General features: G+C 43.9%; 1 protein-coding gene across 2 annotated transcripts in view; it reads left to right on the top strand.

Annotated features, from left to right (window-relative positions):
• brf1a (BRF1 general transcription factor IIIB subunit a) overlaps positions 1 to 4,367 on the top strand; it is a 143,517-nt gene extending 139,150 nt beyond the window's left edge. Inside the window, exons 18-19 of one of the 2 annotated variants that reach the window (XM_074661016.1) lie at positions 1,326 to 1,479; positions 3,083 to 4,367. In XM_074661016.1, the coding sequence (XP_074517117.1) occupies positions 1,326 to 1,479; positions 3,083 to 3,114 (186 nt within the window). In that variant the 3' untranslated portion in view covers positions 3,115 to 4,367. The remainder of the gene's footprint in view (positions 1 to 1,325; positions 1,480 to 3,082) is intronic. The other variant, XM_074661017.1, reaches the window with a different exon arrangement.
• Positions 4,368 to 20,232: the final 15,865 nt, after the last annotated feature.

Below are 20,232 nucleotides of genomic sequence, written 5' to 3'. Positions count from 1 at the left end.
AGTTCTCGCTGACTGCTAACGTTACTCGCGTTAAATAGCGGCCCACTTCCGTGGTTTGGTACGGTTGGCTTTCACACCTGATGCGAACCGTACCCGAGTATGATCCGTACTCCAGACCACCTCTTCAAGTGGATTCTGGCACGGATCAACGAAACCGTGCCCGGGTACGGTACGGAGCGTTCACACTAATCAAACGAACTGGACTTTGGGAACGAGTATACTCGGATCCGGGCCCGGGTCCCTGATGTGAAAGCACCCTGTTGAAAACATCCAACACACTTTGACCTGCTGTAGTTACCGTAGTTGTGGCTCCTCGTCATTCTTCTATGCCGTGTGGGATTAATACCAACATTACTTTAAGGTCACTTTTAGTTTGACGTGCAATTAAAGTGATTTAGATAATCTAAACCAATCTGCTTGTCCCGTTGGATCTATTTCGGCAATGTCGCCATGTTCCCAGATATTAGCAATTACTTAAGTGAGTACGATGTAACCAAACCGATAGAACTGCTCGTCCTTTCTGTGGGAAAATGAACTGAACTATGTAATGGAACATTCATCCTCACAGTTTGCCTTTATGTTATCATCGTTTCCACTGCTGGAGAGCCGGTCCCCTCTCTGTCCTCTCCAACCTCTGCCCACTTCTTTTATTATACCACTTGTTTATTTTCTCTGACTGCTGCCAACATTTCCTCTCGTTCACAGGCCTTCTTGTTTTCTGATTAAAAACGGCTCCATTTTTGTCTCCCAGCATGCAACTGGAAAGTGTTTGAATCACCTGCAGTTTAAGGGGAGGAAAGTCGTCACATTCATGCGTGAACATTTGACAGCTCAACTAAGACAATGTGCATAAAAAGGGCCGCTCTAATTACATTTCTGCCCCGGCGCTCACCCCTTCATTTTTAATTCACAGCCTTTCTCTGAACTCTGAAGGGTGTTTCACCCCCCCGAGGCTCTGCTTCACTTCTGTCCCTTTTGTTTGATACCAAGTCCGCTGTTGACTATGCACATTTCTAAAAGTAGAATCCAATAAGAGATAATAATGTAATGTAAGATAATAAAGGTTGTGGTCACGCTCTGATGCTGCGTTTAGTCGCTGCAGCAGATGAAATATCTCCTCCCTGCCCTCCGCCTGCCCTCCAGCTCACACCGCCATACTGTTTATTATTTTTTATCATTTTAAAGGAAGTGGGGCATATGAGATCAGATCTCGCTTAGATTTCCCCCGAGGGAAACTCGTGTGTCACGCAGAGGAAAATATTAAAAAATATACTCAACAACACGCGTCGTCTGCTCTCCACTAACAATATTTCCTGTTTGCCCAGATTGCCAACTCCAACCCCCTGCCGGTGCCCGTGGGAGCCCCCGCTGCGGTGGTGGAGAGCGGGCCGGTCGTCTACGACGATGCGGCCGGTGAAGAGGAAGAGGAGGAGGAAGAGGAGGCTTGTGTCAGCGCCATGGATCTGATGGGCAGCAACGGTGAGTCTAAACACACACAGGGTTTAGTTTTAGCTGCAGGATCAGGAGGTGTGTCGCTGCTGCTGGCTGACTTCTACCCATCACACCCTTATTGTCTTATATTGAGATTTATTTTGGTCTGTAGGCTCAGATTGATTCCCCAACAGTACAGAAGAAAAACTACACAGTAACACATCGTAAAAGACTTTCTACAAACCAAAAAGGAGTTGCTACATGTACCCTTTTAACAGTAAAGCGCTTATTTCACTCATAGAAGTATCATATATCTCAATTTGAGCTGTACCCAGCATGCCGTTTAACAGTTAATAGGGGTCCCTTCTCAGTACACTACACAGTGTGTACATAATAAATATGTCCCGTAGATCATCACTGCACTTCCTTGAGTCCTCAGTAACACGCCCGCCATTTGTGAAGTCGATGGGATGAACGGTTGACGAGAAAGTTGAAGGACACACGGACAGACAGACTCCTTCTGTTTTAGTTAGATTCCTACTGTTCTGATTTACACATCTTTATGCCTCCACGCCGATGACAGACATGACCAGAGGCATTATGTTTTCAGGTTGTCCGTCCATCTGTCCGTACATACGTATGTGATTAGATTTTGGAGGTCGAAGAAATGTGGATTCTTGTCTTCAGATTCTTTGATTAAAGAGTTTTTTCTCTTGCTGAGAGTGATATTTCTTCATGATTTGCACGTTTGAATCGTGGCAGTCTGTCACTTCTCCGTTGGACTCCGTTGGTGTCTGGACTGTGAAGCAGTTTGAGTGACTGTTTTAATGAATGTGCGTCTGCGGGTCACGGCTCAGTTTGGGCTCAGACTCCTGGCGTGTTTTAATGAGCCCTTGCTCAGATTAAGTTTCTCCACTTTCACGTCTCTGGCTGTTAAAATTTAAGGTCCCTGACTCTGCCGCAATAAAAAAAGAAGTCCTGAGCTTCTTAATTGATTCCTGTAGGGAAACTCTTTGTTTGTACTCCCGAGCCCCCTCCACAGAGGGGTCAAAGGTCAGGGTCGGCCTCAGAGCTGCTCCTCTGGAGCTGGTGGAGGACAGTGGAGCAGGACGGACGGACGGACGCCTGCCGACACCGGAGATTAAACCGGAGTCGGTCGGTCCGTTGATGGATCGTTCCTCCTGCAGAGAGCAAAGTGACACTTTTTACATTTAAGCGGTGTGACCTGTTGTTGCTCCACACAGAGCGTCTCTGTGGACTCTCTGTGAGGTTTTTAAAGTCTGTGGAAGTTTACTTTTCTCCAGCGACACCTTGTTTCAAGTACATGCACTTCCACTCACAGAGACACACGGGAGGCGTCCGTTCAAATCAAAGTTTTTTACTTACTCGCTTACTTTTCTGAGACTTTGACTTAGAGTTTGAGTGAAACTGGTGAGAGGATATCTTTTAAAATAATGATACAAAAAGAGCATTTGTGTTTTGGTGCTGATACCAACATCTTACTGTATTCAGTATCTTACCGTACTCGGAGGAATAGGAAACTGTTTTTCAAAAACAAAAGTTGGACAAATAATGCATCTGTGTTAAAGTCCCATATATATATAATAATAAAACATGTATCTAATCCCTCTGTGTGTCTTTCACCCTGCAGATTATGGCAGTGATGCAGATTACGAGGATTGATTCAAGCAGTGGTCTATCCTGGGATTTTATCCCCAACTTGTGCGGACAATTTTGGATCCTTAAGTGTGTCAAATGTTTACTACCGGGGACACACAATGGCTGCAGCTACAGATGGGAGCTGCGATGCCAAGAGGAACGAGGAAGTCCTATCAGGAGGAAATGGGGACGTTTGTGCAAGAAAACAAACACTGGGGATAAAAAAATCACACTCCTTGTGCCATTTGGCATCCCCAACTGGACTGAACTGGGAGGACGCGCTGCTTGGATGCTGACTGAGATGGTGAAGTGGAAATGAGGGATATAAGTATATTAATGAGTGCCGGTCACAGGCCGCCTGGAGGGATGAAACTGCAATATAAAACAGGAAACACACCAGTAAGCTCGGGTTAGTTGATTTACAGGTTAGAAGACATTTAGGTTAAAACTGGGATAAACATTTAGATGACTAGGTTCCATATAACTGTTGTTATATCAGCATTTAAAGGAATACTTCACCCCTAAAATGATCATTTGTATATTAATTACTCACCCCGTGTTACCTTGAATTCTTGGAGAAAACTTCTCTCAAACCTCCACCGTGAACGAAGCATTAAAAAACAGAGAAACATCTTGATGAATTGAAGTAAAAGGAGGTCGCGTTTAAAACTATATCAAAACATCCGTTAACAAACTCTCACACATCTCGTGCTGTATCATCTAAAAAAAGTCTCATTTATCCAGTCGGATGCTCACGACTCCCCAAACACATACATCTTCACTAAAACCTGAAGAAACACTTTATAATAACTATCGTTTATAAATGGTGAATTGATAGTTAATTAAAGTTAGTTAGTTTAACAATGACATGATAATTAATAATGTTTACCAATTATTAGTAATGTTATCATTTCTGTCATTTTATCATTAGTTTGTGTAATATATAATAATTATTTTATAGATTATTTATAGTGCTGATAAGAGACGATAACAATTACATTCTATTTACATTAGTAAAGTATTTATTAATTATAACATTTGATATACTATATTAAGTATTTGCTAGTGATTATGAAATTATTTGTAAATCTCTAAGAAATTGTTAGTAAAACATTTATAAACATTAAATAGAAACCAATTATTAACCATTAACAAACTATTAACTGTTTATCTAAATAATGTTTATAGATGTTTTACAAAGTATTTATTAACCATTTAACAATTATTATAATCATCAGTTGCATCGTGTTCTTAAAGGTTTATAAATAATTCTGTAAACATTAACAAATACTTATATATATATATATATAGCATATGTATATGCTATATATATATAGTATATAAAATATTGTGTACAACAATAAACTGTTAAAATAGACGAACGCATTACTGATGATGAATAAACATTATGTCATTGTTTTCTAACAGTAAAATAACTATTAATCAAGTTTAATTAACTATCGGTTTACCATTTATAAATGATGGTTATTATGACGTGTTAAAACACGTGAGACTGTTAATGTTTTTAAAAGTAAGGTTTAATACTGTCGTTTACTTCAGTTCATCAAGACTCAGCTAGTTTTCTTCAAATATTCAAGGTAACACGGGGGGTGAGTAATTGATATAAAAATGGTGAAGTATTCCTTTAAATGATTATATTTGAATGTGAAGAAAGAACCTGCTTCATACTGAAATATAGTCGTTTAAATGCTGCTGAAACAAAAGTTATATAGCAACATGAACATCGAAGAAAACACAACTTTTTAACTAAATTTAGTCCGGTATTAAAGGGACTGTTTGTAACTTTTTAAGCGTATAAATGTACCGGGTCGGGACACATGCACGCTCGCATATGCGCGTTCGTGTACTGCCTCGTCTCCTCCGCTGCCTGCTTGCCTTCACTCAGACAGCGCGTGCGTTCTCGCTCAGCTCTCCACCTCTAGACGTGAACGCGCGCTCACTCCACACTGCAGAAGAGTTAGTTTAGCTCTGAGAATATCTAGTGGATGTACAGTCGACGTTTGTACAGAAATAACTGCTGCAGCTCCTCCAGACCAACAGAGGTTTCCCGTGTCTTGTGAAGTGACGGAGCTCTGCAACGAGAAACTTTATCGTCTCGTTACCGACCGGGTGCCGGTGTCTCCTTTGTTCACTCCGGTTGCGGGCGGAGGGAACGGGGAGACACGCTGCAGAGCCCCGCTGCTGAAGCCTGCGCTGAAGCAGGAAAAGCCAACACTAGGATCAGCATTGATTCATGGAGAGACCTTGGTCTGGTCAGCTAACATTACTGCCAAGCAGCTGAAATATAGAGTGATATTGTGCTTTTAGCTGACGTGTGTCACCTCACTGTGTTGAGCGATGCTCGTTCAGGTATATTTAGAGCGAGCAACACGAGCCCGACGCTGACTTTTGTTGATTTCACGGCCACAGGTGTCGCTGTTAAGAAGCATTTCTGAAAGTTACAAATAGTCCCTTTAAGCTTTATATCTTTTGTCCTGCTAAATCAGTGTTTACTATGAAGCACTCATCAGGAGGATTTTTTTAAATGTAACAACGTTGTCGCCTCTACAGATCGAAACTTTTCCACTCTGTTTTTTTAGAGGTGTAAAAGAAAAGCATCATCCTTTAACTCGCACTTTGCGTTTATAACACTCAAGTACTTCCTGTCTCAAAGTAACAACGAGGTTTACTTAAAAACAAGCATCTAACAATCAGGTAGCGTGAGATCAATCACCATTATGTGGTTCGATGTTCAAACAACTGCTCAGATCAATATTTATGAATGCCTTAGGTGATCAGTGGACCGACACTAATCAAAGTATTACAGTGACGTTGCCTCTTTTCAACAATCCCAGATTGTGTGCCAGTGTTTGCTGAGATGTTATTCAATCCCAAAAATAGTGAGATTTTAATTTCAGATGAAGTTAGTATTAGTAATTAGAGGGTTTGATTGGTTTTTAGGTTGTTATTCATTTGGTTTTGGGCTGTCCTTAATTGCTTTTTTTTTGGATGGAATTAATTTATGAGATTGTGTCATTTGATTTATGTTATATATTCCTCACGATGTCCTGTCACGGGCCAGCGAGGCTTTAAAGCCGGGATGTAAATACGTTCTCTGCGATATTATATTTTCCAAATGAGCGATTGAACCCGATCATCGGAGAACAGATCTATTTTGTATTTAAGGCTTTTATGATTTTTTTTTTGTGTTGGAAGATGATGATGATGATGATAGTTTGGGAGGTGAAACATATTGTGGCCTTTTCACTGTGTCCACACGACAGTATTTAATGAGGCGTCCTGGTTTGACTCAACTGCCTCCGTGTTGCTGCTACAAGTCATGATGTTACATCTGCATATTGTTGTGTATTTGCTGCTACAGTAAAGATTTCACTACATGGGAACAAAAATGCTTCTTTGTTTCTTTATTTGGTGTTTAAAGAAATGATGTGTAACCGTCTAAACAACAAATGATCACTTCCAACTCGACGAATACCGCCACTCAATCACACTACGACGTTCCAAATCACATACTGGTTCTTTTTTACTTTTAGTACGTACTGCAGCTGCTCTTACAGAGTACGTACTGTTGCATGCAGGATGCATACAGTTGGGACACAAACTACTTAATCATAATATTGGGCCTTGAACTTTGACCCTCTTGCTCGTATATCTGCTGCTGCTGCAGAGGATGCCGGACTGCAAAATGCAACCGGATGTAGTAAGATATTCTGGTATTTTTGGCATATTGCATTTGACATACTATGTTTTGGGACATACTAAATCTTTTTCTGGCATATTAAATAGTACAGTAGTATGGGTATTGGAATGCTATTTTTCCAATCAGAGAAACGGCCATCAATAGAACACAACATCACACGTATCTGAATCGCTGAAACAAAAAACATTCAGATGTGGAACCATCGTAGCGTAGTACAGTTCATAATATGAGAGCTGTCGACTTGAGACTTGGACTTGAGTGTTGAATGTTGGAGTTCCAGCTCCCTCAAGAAAACAAGACTCAGTCAAAACCGGGTATATGGTCTGTGAATTTGTGGCTATATTGTTCCACTAATAGTCAGTGGTCATGTCTATAATGTTAAATCCAGCGGTACATGTCCACCAGGTCTGGCGAAGACGCTAGGGGACGCGCTACTCCACTCAACTGGCCGTTGAAGCGGTGACGTTGAATGCACCTGATTGGTCCCTGGTTTTCTGCTCGCCGTTTCAAACAGGAAACAACACGGCAGCCTGCTCGTAACCTTTCTGTTATTCCGTCTAAACAATCCACCAAAATCTACTTCTGAAAACACTTTAAGGGAGAAATAGTCTCTGCCACAATCTGGTTTCATTTTAGAACTAGATCGCCTAGTTTCACAGCTTGGTCCAAGTTTCATGAGCCGGACGCGTCGCGCTGGACGGGCTCATTTGCATAAAGGACTGTTTCCCGCCTTAAGGAAACTCCAACACTCGGCCAACCAATCGTGCAAAAACCCTGATGAACTCGGCTGTTGTAAAGGAAAATGTTTAAATGTCTGGGCAGTTTAATTAGTCAGCATTAAGACCTGAAAGACTTGAATGAGACTTGCACATTACTTACTTAGGAAGACTTGTGGCTCAACTGACGTTAACTCAAGACTTCACTGACTTTGATTTGAAACTTGACCTCGTCTTGAATGATTTGAGACTTTGACTTAGTCGAGACTTGATCACGACTTTTTAATGTATTTTTTATATATTGCATGCCTTTAATAGAAATAGGAGAGTTGAGAGAAGGGGAAGGACAAAGGTCAGACTTGTTTAACTATTTTGTTAAATGAATATTACCATCTTGGAGCTTTTATCTCCGCTCACCTGTTTCTATCAACTTTACCTTTGATTCCTTTTAGTTCTTTTGGGTTGAGGTGTTTTTTTAAAGATCCCTTGGGCTTTCTTTGTCTCACCCACACGGTTCGTAATTATTTTCTTCTTTTCATCATCTCCGTGTAGAATTGAACTCGGCCTGAACTCTATTCGTGACAGACGAGAGCATCGGGTCTATACGTGACCTGACACCGTCCACCGTCATCAACAATGCTTTTGATCAGATGAGACGCCTCACTGGTAGTCACTGGATCATTTAACGCCTGCACACTAGTACAGTTCTCTGACGGTATTGTTGTTTCCAGAGATATTCGGTGTCTCCGGGTGTGTGTGAAGAGATTCTATAGAAAGATGAGTCACTCCTCAGAGTGGGAAGAAATCTGACACGTCAGATGATGAGTCTTTACACGCAAGGATTTTTCTTGTCGGGGCAAACAGTGTCACCAAAAACTGTTATTGGTTCTGCATCTGACGCAATCCGACCTTTCTTTGGAAATGCTTTGGGACTTTCAGACCGTTGTTAAAGCTCCATTTATGGGATTTTTATGGGACTGTAGTCTCTTCTGATGGCCCTGAAGTATTTGTACACAGAAAAATGAGTCAGTTCCAGGGAACACTGGTGCAGTCTGTGTGTTGGGGGGCAGATCTACTGAGGAATGTGATGAGTTATTGCCGTTAATTTCTATTGTGAAACTACCTCCAGGAGTCACCCAGACATGGGGGTTTTAATGTCATCAGAATTACTTAAAGGTGCTATTGATAACCTGCCTGTCCACCAGAGGAAGGCGTGTCAGTGTCGTGTTTTGACAGAGACGTGAATATTACACACGTGTATGAATGTGCAGTATTAGGTTCAGGCCAGAAAACCTAGGTTATGAGAAAATGAAAAAGAAAAAGAAAATTATTTCTATTCTATTGTCATATTCATTCAAAATGGTCTGTGTTGAACAATAAAAAATATTATAAATACAATAAGTGTTTTCGGTTCAAAATGGCATTCTCATATACTCTTTGCTTTATATACTACATAACTACATCTTCTAATACGCCCATGGGCTGTATGCTGTCAGCCCGTACCGCGGTGGATGTATTAACATCTCTGTTCCCAAACAACCGACTGTCGGCCAGCAGCTAGTAGCATGACATCAACAGGATTTAATGGAGTTGTAGGCTGGGCAGAAACATTTAATCTATAAATAAGTAAGTAAATATTTATAATAGTATACATATTTATAATATTTTTATTGTTCAACATGATAATAGAATAGAAATCATTTTGTTTTACTTTTATACGGCACTTTGTAGGCAGACGTTTTACTGGTAACCGTTTTCAGTCCAAAATGGCTGCTGGGCACTGACGTTGCAATGGAACAAATAAAATGATTTTCTCTTCTTAGCAATATACGTTCTTTGGTTAGACTACCGTCGCTACACAAAACGTGATAAACGTCACTGCAAACACCTTCATGCAGGCGTGTAATATTCACGTCTCGACGACACAAAACAAAGTGATCTGTCTTCCAGTGGACCGGCGGGTCTGTTAACACACTCTGCCGTGATGAGCTGCTCCTCTTCACTGTCCCTTGTTACATTCAGAGTTTATCAGGACCTTGTTTTAAAACGCAGAAAAATAAGAAATCCCAAGATTCACTTACCGTGACCGGTTCATCAGAAGTGCGGCTAAATTAGTCCCATTAACAGATTATTAGACGGCGTGAACGTGTCATAGGAAAGCCTCGAGCTGTCTCAGGGAATTATCGTCCCCTTCATACCCGCCAACATCTGAACCCGACTTGAAACACGCCGACGCCTCGGGGCCTTTTGAAACACAGAAAACTATTAAATTACACTCCGTGTGACCTCCGCTAGTGTTCCCTTTTTTAGGTTTGACTTTCCTCCTAACGCGGCCCGGGAAATAATTTCATGGTTTCTGATGCTGTGTAATTGTGCTGTCAGGTCAGCTTCTCAGGCCCCCTCTCAGTTTTCCACCCACCCTCCTCGCCTCACGCTCTTCCTCCCCGAGGGCCGACTGTACCTACGCAGCTCTTCACTATTTGCCAGCTCCCCCTCCGCCCCCCCACACACACTTAGAAGTTCTCATGGAACTTAATCTTCCTCCGACACCAAACTTTTACTGTAACCTTTACAGTGTATCCGAGGGAGGAGGAGGAGGAGGAGGAGGAGGAGGAGGAGGAGGAGGAGGGAAAATAAAGTTGGCTGTTTAGTGTTGCAGTGTTGTGACCTCGCTGCCCTTCCTCAGAGAGAGAGAGAGAGAGAGAGAGAGAGAGAGAGAGCGTCACAGGCCAGAGGATTCCCCAAAAATTCTCCTTTATGCAACTTCATTAAGCAGTCGCCGGGTTTTAGAGCTGAGATTGTTTTTTCTTCTCTTTTTGGCTTCAAGCGTGACTCTAAGGAAAGGTTTAAAAAGAGCATCTCCTCTTCCTCCTTCCCTTTAACTCCCCCTCTTCTTCTCCTCTTTCCTGTTTCCGTCACTACAAAGAAACGAGTACGAGCAGCTCTTTTTCCTGAGGTGCTTTTTCATTCTCTCCATCCTTCTTTCCCTCCTCTTACGGTGTCCACAGGGGCGTTTTTTATCGCCTCGCTTCCCAGCATTGGACGCTTGATGGGCTGCCACTAGACACAAGGCACCTGATTGGACGAACGCTTTCCCTCCGTGGGCTGCTGCTCCTATAGCTCTCAAACCGAAACCAACAAGGCGGCTCGTTTGTGAAACTTTCTTTCTTATAATCACGAAAATAGTTCACTGAAATGTGTTTCTGAAAACATTTTAATGCGAGAAAAAAGCCATGCAGTCGCTAAATCTGTCTTTATTTTGGATCGACAACGGTTAGTTTAAAAGTTCCTCCGGAGTTTCCAGAGGCTGTGAGTTGCGTCGGACGCCCGTGATTTGCATAAAGTAGCCTAGACCTCGACTTTATGCAAATGAGGAGCAGGCGGCGATTCAAAATCGTAATACATATCGAATCGGCACCCAAGTATCGTGATAGTGTCGAATGGGGAGATAGGTGTATCGTCCCAGCCCTTCTATTTATGCAACGTTTCGCACGACTCCAGCCTATTTTTACTGGTCAAAATCCACGTTGACAATTAATCAATATCGCGCTCCCGACATCGAGTGTTAGCCTTCACCTTTGTCTCGCTTTATTGCCCTCTATCTACCCAACTGTCCTCCCTCTTTTCCCAGCATCCCTCCATCTTTTAGTCCCTCTCTCCCTCACTCCCAGATTTCCTTCCATTCTCACTCTTTCCCTTCATTTGTCCCTCTCTTCTCCATCTTTCCTCTTCCTCTCTTTCTCCCCGCACATTTTGTCCTTCGACCCCCTCCCGTTCACTTTTCCCTCCTCTCTTCTTTTGTGTCCCTTGTTCCTCTACTATCATCACCTTGTTTACTGTCTATTTTTTCCTCTTAAAATCCCTCCATCAATTACTACTCCCAACTTTTTCCATCACCCTCTCTCTCCTAATATCCCTCCATCCATTATTCCCTCCGCTCCTCCCTCTGACAGCAGCAGTTTAGCCACCGTACTAACGTCTCCCTGGAGGCTGGATGTGTGTGTGTTTCTATGTGTTTGTGTGTGTTGGTGTTTGAATCAAAGGCACCTTTGCTGTGTGAACCCGCCTCTCTCACACACGTCTGTACTTCTATACTTGTGAGGACTCGTCATTAACATAATGCATTCTCTGGCTCCCGAACACTTCATCATCGTAACAACACGCCTAACCTCAAAACCAAGATCTTTAACCTCTGAAGGAGTCGGGACCAACAAACTGTCCTCACTTTATAAAACTGACCTTGCATTTAGAAAAACTGTGTCCTCTCTTAAGACAAAAATGTCCTCACTTTCCAGAACTGTCCTGACTTTTCTGTTTTCTTTTCAAAACTGTCCTGGCTTAACCACAAATGTCCACATTCTCCAAAATTGTCCCCATTTTTCAAAAAGTCTTCATCTGTTACAAACATCCTCTGTTTCCAAAACAATCCTGGTTCATTGAAAAAAAAGAAAAAGATCCTCATAGTCATGTCCTCACTTTTCAAAAACATCAAACGCCAAAAAACGCCCCAAAAACACGAACCAAAAACGTCTGCCGCTTGGTGCCTTGTGCGTCAGTACCAACTCTCGAAGTGGCACTGATCAATCGTCGGTATTTGACGCTCTATTAAGGCCCAGACTCACCAACCCGACATCAAAGAACTAGCGGCGACAAAGGCCACCAGTTGAGTCGCCTCACGTCGCCTTTGTCTTGGCCAAAAAGTTGCACTCAAACACACCACAAAGACGACAGCCGACGGCCAGTTAGCACGTACGTCCTGCGCCCGCATGAGAGGAAATAACTCTCCACGCCAGCAGGCGGCGGTAGTCTGTATTCATCATTCAAAAAGGGAAACAGGAAGACCGAGGATGGCGGATATACAAGCCGTTGTTAGGATACGTACATGAACCAAAGCAGCGACCATTTTCACGCCACTCTCACTCACCACTTCATTCCAGATGTTCATGTCTCTGTGAAAATATCCGTGTGTTGGAATGATCAGATGAAATGAAGATGAACAACGAGAAGAAAGAGCCTTCTGTGTGACTTTACTCGTTGGCTTGCTTTCCTCACTTCCGTTTCTCTTCTGGTGCACCGATTCGTTTAAGCTGAACAACCAATCAGAGTGATTTCTCTCACCGACGGGCTCCGCCGCTGATTCAACATGCTGGATTGGCTGAAAAACCTCCAACACGGGCGGACTAGAGCTGACGGTGCGGGACACAACGCAAAAAACTAGACCAACAGACGCTCACTGACGGGCCCACTGCTCTGAGCGTCTACTATCGATGCATTGGAGTTAGTTGAAAGCCTGGTGCGTCTCATACAGACACTAAAAGGTGCCTTATGCTTCAGTATCAAGACGCTGAAGGGTCACTGCCCAAGCGTGAGACAAGGCTGCCTGAAAATGTCCTCACTTTCTAAAAATATCTTAACTTTCTATAAAGTGTCCTCACTTTTATAAATTGTCTGAACTTCTAAAAATGTCCTTGCTTTGTGAAAACGTCTGTCCTCTCAAGGTCTAAAACTGAAACGGGTCCTCACAAAGACAGAAGTACAGGAACACACACACACACACACACACACACACACGTTTCTGTTCCAGGGCCCGGACCACGCTGCCTCCTTTCTTGCCAGAGCCATTTTCCTAATAATCCTGCCCTCCTCCTCTCCTCCCCCCCTCCTCTCCTCCACTCTTCCTTCTCCGCACTGCGTTTTCCTGCATCAGCATATCAAACTCACCCCCGCCCCGCTCCGCATCCCTCCCCAAACACCACCACAACCGCCTCCCTCCCGGTTGCCTTCCTCCCGGTTGCCTTCCTCACCCCAATTATTTCCCGGGACCTTAGCTTAGAGGGATTCTTTCACCCCCGCGCTCTGTTTTGTAGTCCTCTCTAACCTTCCCTTCACCGCGGGCGGCGGCATCCATTGTGTAATAAATACATGGAGGTATTCATGTTGCCCCTCGGTGGCTGTTTTCTGTGCCGTCATCAGGATGAATGCTCCCGACAGGTAGATTAAGAGTGGGGGGGGGGGTTTAGAGACTGTAACGGCGGTCCAGTGGGAGCCTCTGAAGGACAGAACAGCCATCAGCTTTCAGAGCTAAACTTTTCTCATCATACTGATCTGTTTTTTGTTCTTGTTGACTGCTCGTCTCTGCGTCCTCACAAATCCAGTCTTCCTCTTCTGAAAACGGAGCTTTTTGAAATCGTCTCCAGAGTGAATAAATCTGAAAACGGCGGCAAACATTTAGTGTGGACGAGAACTCTCTGTGGCCTCTCACTTTCTCTGGAGTCTCTTATTTCAAATAGTGATATTGTCATTAAGCTCTCCGTATGTTTATTTGGTCGTTCGACAGTGATCTTACTGACGTCTCCGTGCAGCAACGCAATCAGATCACTATTTCATCATTATTTATTGGTTATTTGATAATTAGCTAAACAGCTTGTTTACATCTCAGTATCAAATATCTGCTTCAGGCTTCATCTCATGTTATCTGGTGTGATTAGAAGGTAAACGTCAGAGTAACCATCCCATAATCTCAGGCTACATCCACACTAATACGTATTCATTTGAACATGCATAACTGCCTAGCGTCCACACTACTGACCCTGTTTTAGTTTTAAAACTCCGGGGTTGTGATTTAGTCCGGACGGACAGAAACGGAGACCTTTGGAAACGACGACGCTGCAGGAACCAGGAGACCGATGTCCGAGATCGTTTTTAACCGCTGTTTTGTATTGTAAGTTAGTGAAGTTGTGATGTCATGTGACGTTTGTGACGTATCTTCCGTAGTTATTTCCATACGTGTTTTATTTAGTTTACTTATTTTAAGCCCAACCATGACGTTTTCCCTTATCCTATCTAAATGGTTTTCTTGTATTAATACGCCTTCCTGTGAGACCGGATTGGCTTCACGCGTGACATGAACAGCAATCTCCTGGTGAAAGTCCTGTGTGGACCAAAATGACCTCCTCCCTATGTGGACTTCCACGGACTATGATTAGAAACTAGGGCTACACCCTCTTAGTCCATCAGTCGACTAATCGGTCGTTTTGGTCTCAGTCGACTACGATCTTTTTAGACGATTAGTCAGTTTTGGAGGGGTGGAGTGTAGGACAATCGTAATAAATCGGGCAGCTTGGCGGAGGTCTGCGCTCTCCGAGTGCCATTCTAGTTTTTTATGCTCTTTTCATGCTGAATGACTTACAGTATTTCCAGGAAACTTCTGAGCACATCTCTGGTAAACACCAGATTTAAAGTGGTGCTTTAGTGTGATTCTTTGTGGAGAAACTCCACAGATCTGTCAATTAAATCAACTAATCGATTAGTCGACAAAATCTAATCGTGTTAGTGGACTGAGAATTTCTTTGGTGGAGGACAGCTCTAATAGAAACATAGTTGTGATACGTCAAAAACAAAATACGTTTCCCTCTAAACGTAATTTGACAAAGAAGTTTTGTTGTATGGGAACGTCATTTTTAGACCACCAGGCTGTACATATAAGACTGACTGTTACAATAATATGACACAAGGAGCAGTTTGAAGGATTTAGTGGCATCTAGCGGTGAGGTTGTAGATAGCAACTAGCTGATACTGCCAAGCGTGTCGGAGAACTATGGTGGCTGACGTGAAAACTTGGTTGTCCCTCTCTAGAGCCGGTGTTTGGTTTGTCCGTTCTGGGCTACTTTTCTGCCAATAGATCCCCTAAATGTTACACACTGGTCCTTTAATGGAGCTTTAAAAAGAGAGAGGTTGTGTTCAAATCCAGGTCAGGACTCAAGTCCTCGTTTTTTGAGTCAAGAGTCCAAGGCAGTATTTGCTTCTTCTATCCACCAAGTCATTTTTTCCTGCTCTGTATTCTTCATGTTAAACTGTAATCAAACAGCCCAGATGTTTGACTGAAAGCAGCAGTGACTTACGGCTGCTCAGAGGAGCCATATGGAAACTTACAGTTTGGTCATTTTGTGTGACAATATGTCAGCTTGGCAGTTGTATCAGAGCGAGAGAATAGGCCACCACCACCACCGCCGCAGTACTTACAGAAAATACACCCATAATGTGGAACCGGCCCCGGCCCGGCCACGGCAGACAACGTTTGCATCTCCTCAGAAATGTAGCTGGGAAAATGCCATCGCGTGACACTAAAAAAAAAAAACTCACAGAGAGAGAGAGAGAAAGAGAGAGAGAGAGAGAGAGAGAGAGAGAGAGAGAGAGAGAGAGAGAGAGAGAGAGAGAGAGAGAGAGAGAGAGCGAGAGCGAGAGCGAGAGCGAGAGCGAGCGAGAGAGCGAGAGCGAGAGCGAGAGAGAGAGAGAGAGAGAGCTGAACCAAATCAGTCTGAACGGCGTAGAAAATGAAGAAATTAGTCTCGGCTGTGGAGCCGTCCGGCCTCTTGGCTCCACAGCCGAGCTGAATCCGCCGCCGCCGAGCTCCTGTCGTCCCCCCGGTTCACAAACATAAATCCTGGGCGCTTTCTGGCTCGGTGCGTGACTCAGTAAACACGCAGAGGAGGAGCGGGAAGCGCCAAATTGTTTCTCTGCGGCCACAGATGAGTTTGGTGGTTTGATGTATGGTCCCATCTCTGTAATTGAATTCATTAAGGAATAACTGAACCCCCATCTGTGGAGACAACTCCCATGACAGCCATCACACCCACACCCTCAGAGCTGACACATGAACACATTTACATATACAGACGCTAAGTGTTCTTCTTTCCCACAACCTGGCTCACACACACTCATGTATGTGCATGACTCAAACACATTCAGAGTCATGTCTAACCACTGTAAACATATCTGATGCTGATGTGTGAGTGAGCCGAGATGAAAACAGCACGCAGCAAAGTCAATGAGACTTGGGATCTAATTTGTGCTCTCAGTAAACATTGATTTGGTGATTTGCAGGCAAAAAGACGTCTAGACATCAAGTTAAAAGTGTTTTTACTTTAGACCTCGAGGTAACATATAACTGCTGTTTCAACAGGGAACATTTCAGATGTTGAGCGCTCATTAAGTAACAGACGTGTAGTAGTTCTGTGACGGTACATGTCCACAGGATCCGTCCAAGAAGCCATGCAATGCATTCTGGTGGCACAGTGCTGTGTTTCGAGAGACGGACCGTCATGTTGGCCACTCCTCATTTGCATAAAGTTGAGGTCTAGGCTACTATGTGCAAGTCAGGGGCGTCCAACGCGACTTGCCGCCTCTGGAAACTCCCCAAAAACTTGTAAAATGAAAACAGATTCAGCAACTGCATGGCTTATTTTGCACCTCGAATGTTTTCAGAGACACATTTCAGTGAACTGTTTTCGTAATATACAAGAAAAAAGTTTCCAAATGAGCCGCCATGTTGGACGGTTTGTAAGCCAGGAGCAGACAGCCCACGAGTTAAAGCATTCGTCTAATCAGGTGTCTAGTGGCAGACCATCAAGCCTCCAATGCTGGGAAGCAGCACGGCCATTTACAAACCGTTCTCACTCCCAACTCGTCAAATACCACCATTTGGTAAGCGCCCCTCGCCATCAGAAACCGACGCACGAAGGCACTCTTTAGCGACAGTATATGACAAACTTTCAACCAGGAGACCGCTGTTTGTGTCCCGTGTTGAAACTGAAAGTAACGTTGACTTATTTTGTCACGTCAGTCTTTAGTATTATCAGTCCTGTGAATCACGTGAGTCGCTAGTCAGTGAAGTTAACGTCAACTACGACCGTTTTCTAACCCTAACGAAGAGATTGTGTTGCCTAAACCTAACTTCCTGTGAAAACGGAAGTTTATTTTGAAAGGACACTATGCATGTATCAAGCACATATTGACACGCCGTCCCCGGTCCGTCCAAAAGTAACGCAAGAGGGGTACCCCGTGCGTTTGTCTCCGATGGCGAGGGGTACTGACCAAGCGCGGTATTTGACGAGTTGGGAGTGAGAACGAGTTGCCCCTTGCGTACAAAAATGGGCACGTATCAAATAGTTCTGTTTATACTCTCCACTTGGATAACGCTTTCCACACATGCGCAGTAAATCGTCACAACAAATTGGCGGTACAGAGCCTACACATACACCCTCTGATGATGCAATTTATGTCACAGGTGCAGGTGATTTATGCTTCAAGCTAGTGTATCCGCTTAGTGTGTATCTGTCAGATCTGAATCAGGCAGGAAAACCAAACTGGAGACAATCACATTAGTTACCGGGTTAACTGGAGATGCAGATACGTTTATGTATCGTGATGCACAGACGAGAGAGAGTATAAATGTAATGTGGATTCTCTCTGGATGGGATAAACGGAGTGTGAAGCTTTCAGGAGCAACAGGACCTCACAGGGGAGGACGAGCAGCGGGACGTAGAGACACATGATGACAGGCAGCAGATTTACACTGAGACCCTGATGGGAAACACAGAGCAGCATGACGTCAGCCCCCTGCTGGGCGTGTGTGTGTGTGTGTGTGTGCGTGCGTGCGTGTGTGCGTGCGTGCGTGCGTGCGTGCATGCGTGCGTGGCCCCATGATGTAGCTTTGTAACAAGTGTGTGTCTGCATCTGTACGAGTGCGTTTTCCCTCTTTTGTGGTGTCTCATAAGAGGTTTAGGTGGTTTGTGTGTCTGTAAGTGTGTGCTCACGTGTGCAAGTGTGTGTGTGTGTGTGTGTGTGTGTGTGTGCACCCCCTCTGTTGTTCTGTTCCATTGCAGCCCTGTAATTACCTCGAGTCAGATCTGCTTCTGTAACACAGGTGGGAGACACAGAATTTAATTACAGAGTGGGAGCTGCTGCAGCCCACCTGCAAGTGTGTGTTTTTGTGCAAGTGTGTGTGTCTGTGTGTGCACCTGTGTGTGTATGTTTTAGATCCGTATGTGCTTCTCTTCCACACACTGTATGTTTAAAAGACATTTGTCATCAGAGCGATGCAGAGATGTGGTGTGGGAGTTAGGGATGGCTAATACTAACGTTTTTTAATTCAATATGATACCGATACTGATTCTTTCTTAAATGTGATTTTTCAAAATCATGGTCATTTAAAAAAATAAATAATTAAATCATTTCACTCAAAGGCAAGTCACATGACACATACCGGCAAATTACACACAATAACAAATGTATGACTGAAGTAAATAAGTACAATTGAATAAAACATTTTGTGCCACTAAGATCAGTTGGAACAAAAGCTTTCATTGGTCAAACACATATTTCCGTAATCATTCATAAGATCCCACAAAATCAGTTTTTATAAATCTACGTGTGAATTATTGGGACCAAAGTCTGTGCTTGATGTGAAACAGCTTTTATTTATACATTTTTGTTTTTGCAGTTATTTCTGTGTCGAGGTTTAACAGATGGACATGTGTGTTCAGGTGTGTGTGTGTGAGAGAGAGAGAGAGAGAGAGAGAGAGAGAGAGGCCATCATAGTGGGTGGGCGAGTCTGAGTGAGATTGAAAGAGACAGAGGAAGAGAAAGGGAGGCAGAGAGGACAGGTTGAACACCTGGAGCCTGATCTGAGGAAATATGATGAAGATTAAAAAGACCATGAGGGGGATCCTCCTCTTCCTCTCCTCTCCTCTCCTCTCCTCTCCTCTCTTGTCTCCTCTCCTCTCCTCTGCTCTCCTCTCCTCTCCTCCTCCTCTCTCTTCTCCTCTCCTCTCGTCTCCTCTCCTCTCCTCCTCCTCTCTTCTCCTCTCCTCTCATCTCCTCTCCTCCCCATCTCCTCCTCCTCCTCTCCTCTCCTCTCCTCTCCTCTCCTCTCCTCTCCTCTCCTCTCCTCTCCTCTCCTCTCCTCTCCTCTCCTCTCCTCTCCTCTCCTCTCTAAGTCTCAGCTGTGAGTATCAGTCATCAGAGACCTTAAAGGGCTCAAGGTGTGCTTCATCATCCTCGTTGCTAAGCAACTCAAAGTTTGACAACATCCCGGGAGCCATCTAATTAGATTTGAGGGAGATTTGCTCTCCAGGAAGATATTGGACGGGTCCGTGTGTTGCAGCTGCTCCAGGTGTTTTAAACTGGATTGATAACCTGATGATGATGCAGTGTGACACAGCAGAAGTTCAACTCACTGGGCTCCTCTCATTCCTCAGTTTGTACATCCTCGATTCCTTTCCTCGCCTCTTAGTCCGACCCACGGGAGATGCAGGTGAAGAGAGAGGAGTTGAGACATCTGTGTTTCGGAGCCGTCATTTTAAAGCAGCATCATTTAAATATGACGTTTGTCTATACCTCTCTTGTATACATCACGGGTGCCGAAAAGATTTCCGCAAAGGATACACCTGTGCATCCTCACTCATCGCTCCTCTGGCAAGCCTCCTCTCTCCTCGAGATGCATTTTATGAACTGAGACATCCCTCAAGATGGAGCGCCGAGATCGCCACAACAATGTCAGAAAAACTAGTAGAAAATGCAGATTTCCTAAAGTTTATGTCTTATAATGAATTCATCTTCACGTAAGTGGTCGTATTTGAGGAGTTGAGAGTGAGAACGGATTTAAATATGAGGAATGTAGATGGATTACCTTTATCACCCGTATCTAATTTTGTTCTGTAACTCACCCTCTTCATATTTATTTCACGGTAGCTTACTTTGTTTTACCTTTCAAAGCCCTCTCCGCTCGCCAAACTCATTTCAGCTTCAGTCACCGGCCGGTTCCCTCTGCCTGCTGCATGACTGCCAACCTCATGGCCCGGAAACTCTGCCAGTACACCGCGGTCCGTTATATAGCGCCTTCTCCAATTCAGAGAGAGGATACGC

The sequence above is a fragment of the Sebastes fasciatus genome, chromosome 15 (assembly GCF_043250625.1).
Source record: "Sebastes fasciatus isolate fSebFas1 chromosome 15, fSebFas1.pri, whole genome shotgun sequence".
NCBI classification, from domain to species: Eukaryota; Metazoa; Chordata; class Actinopteri; order Perciformes; family Sebastidae; genus Sebastes; species Sebastes fasciatus.
Note: the sequence above shows the minus strand (reverse complement) of the source record. Positions and strands in the feature narration are given on the sequence as shown.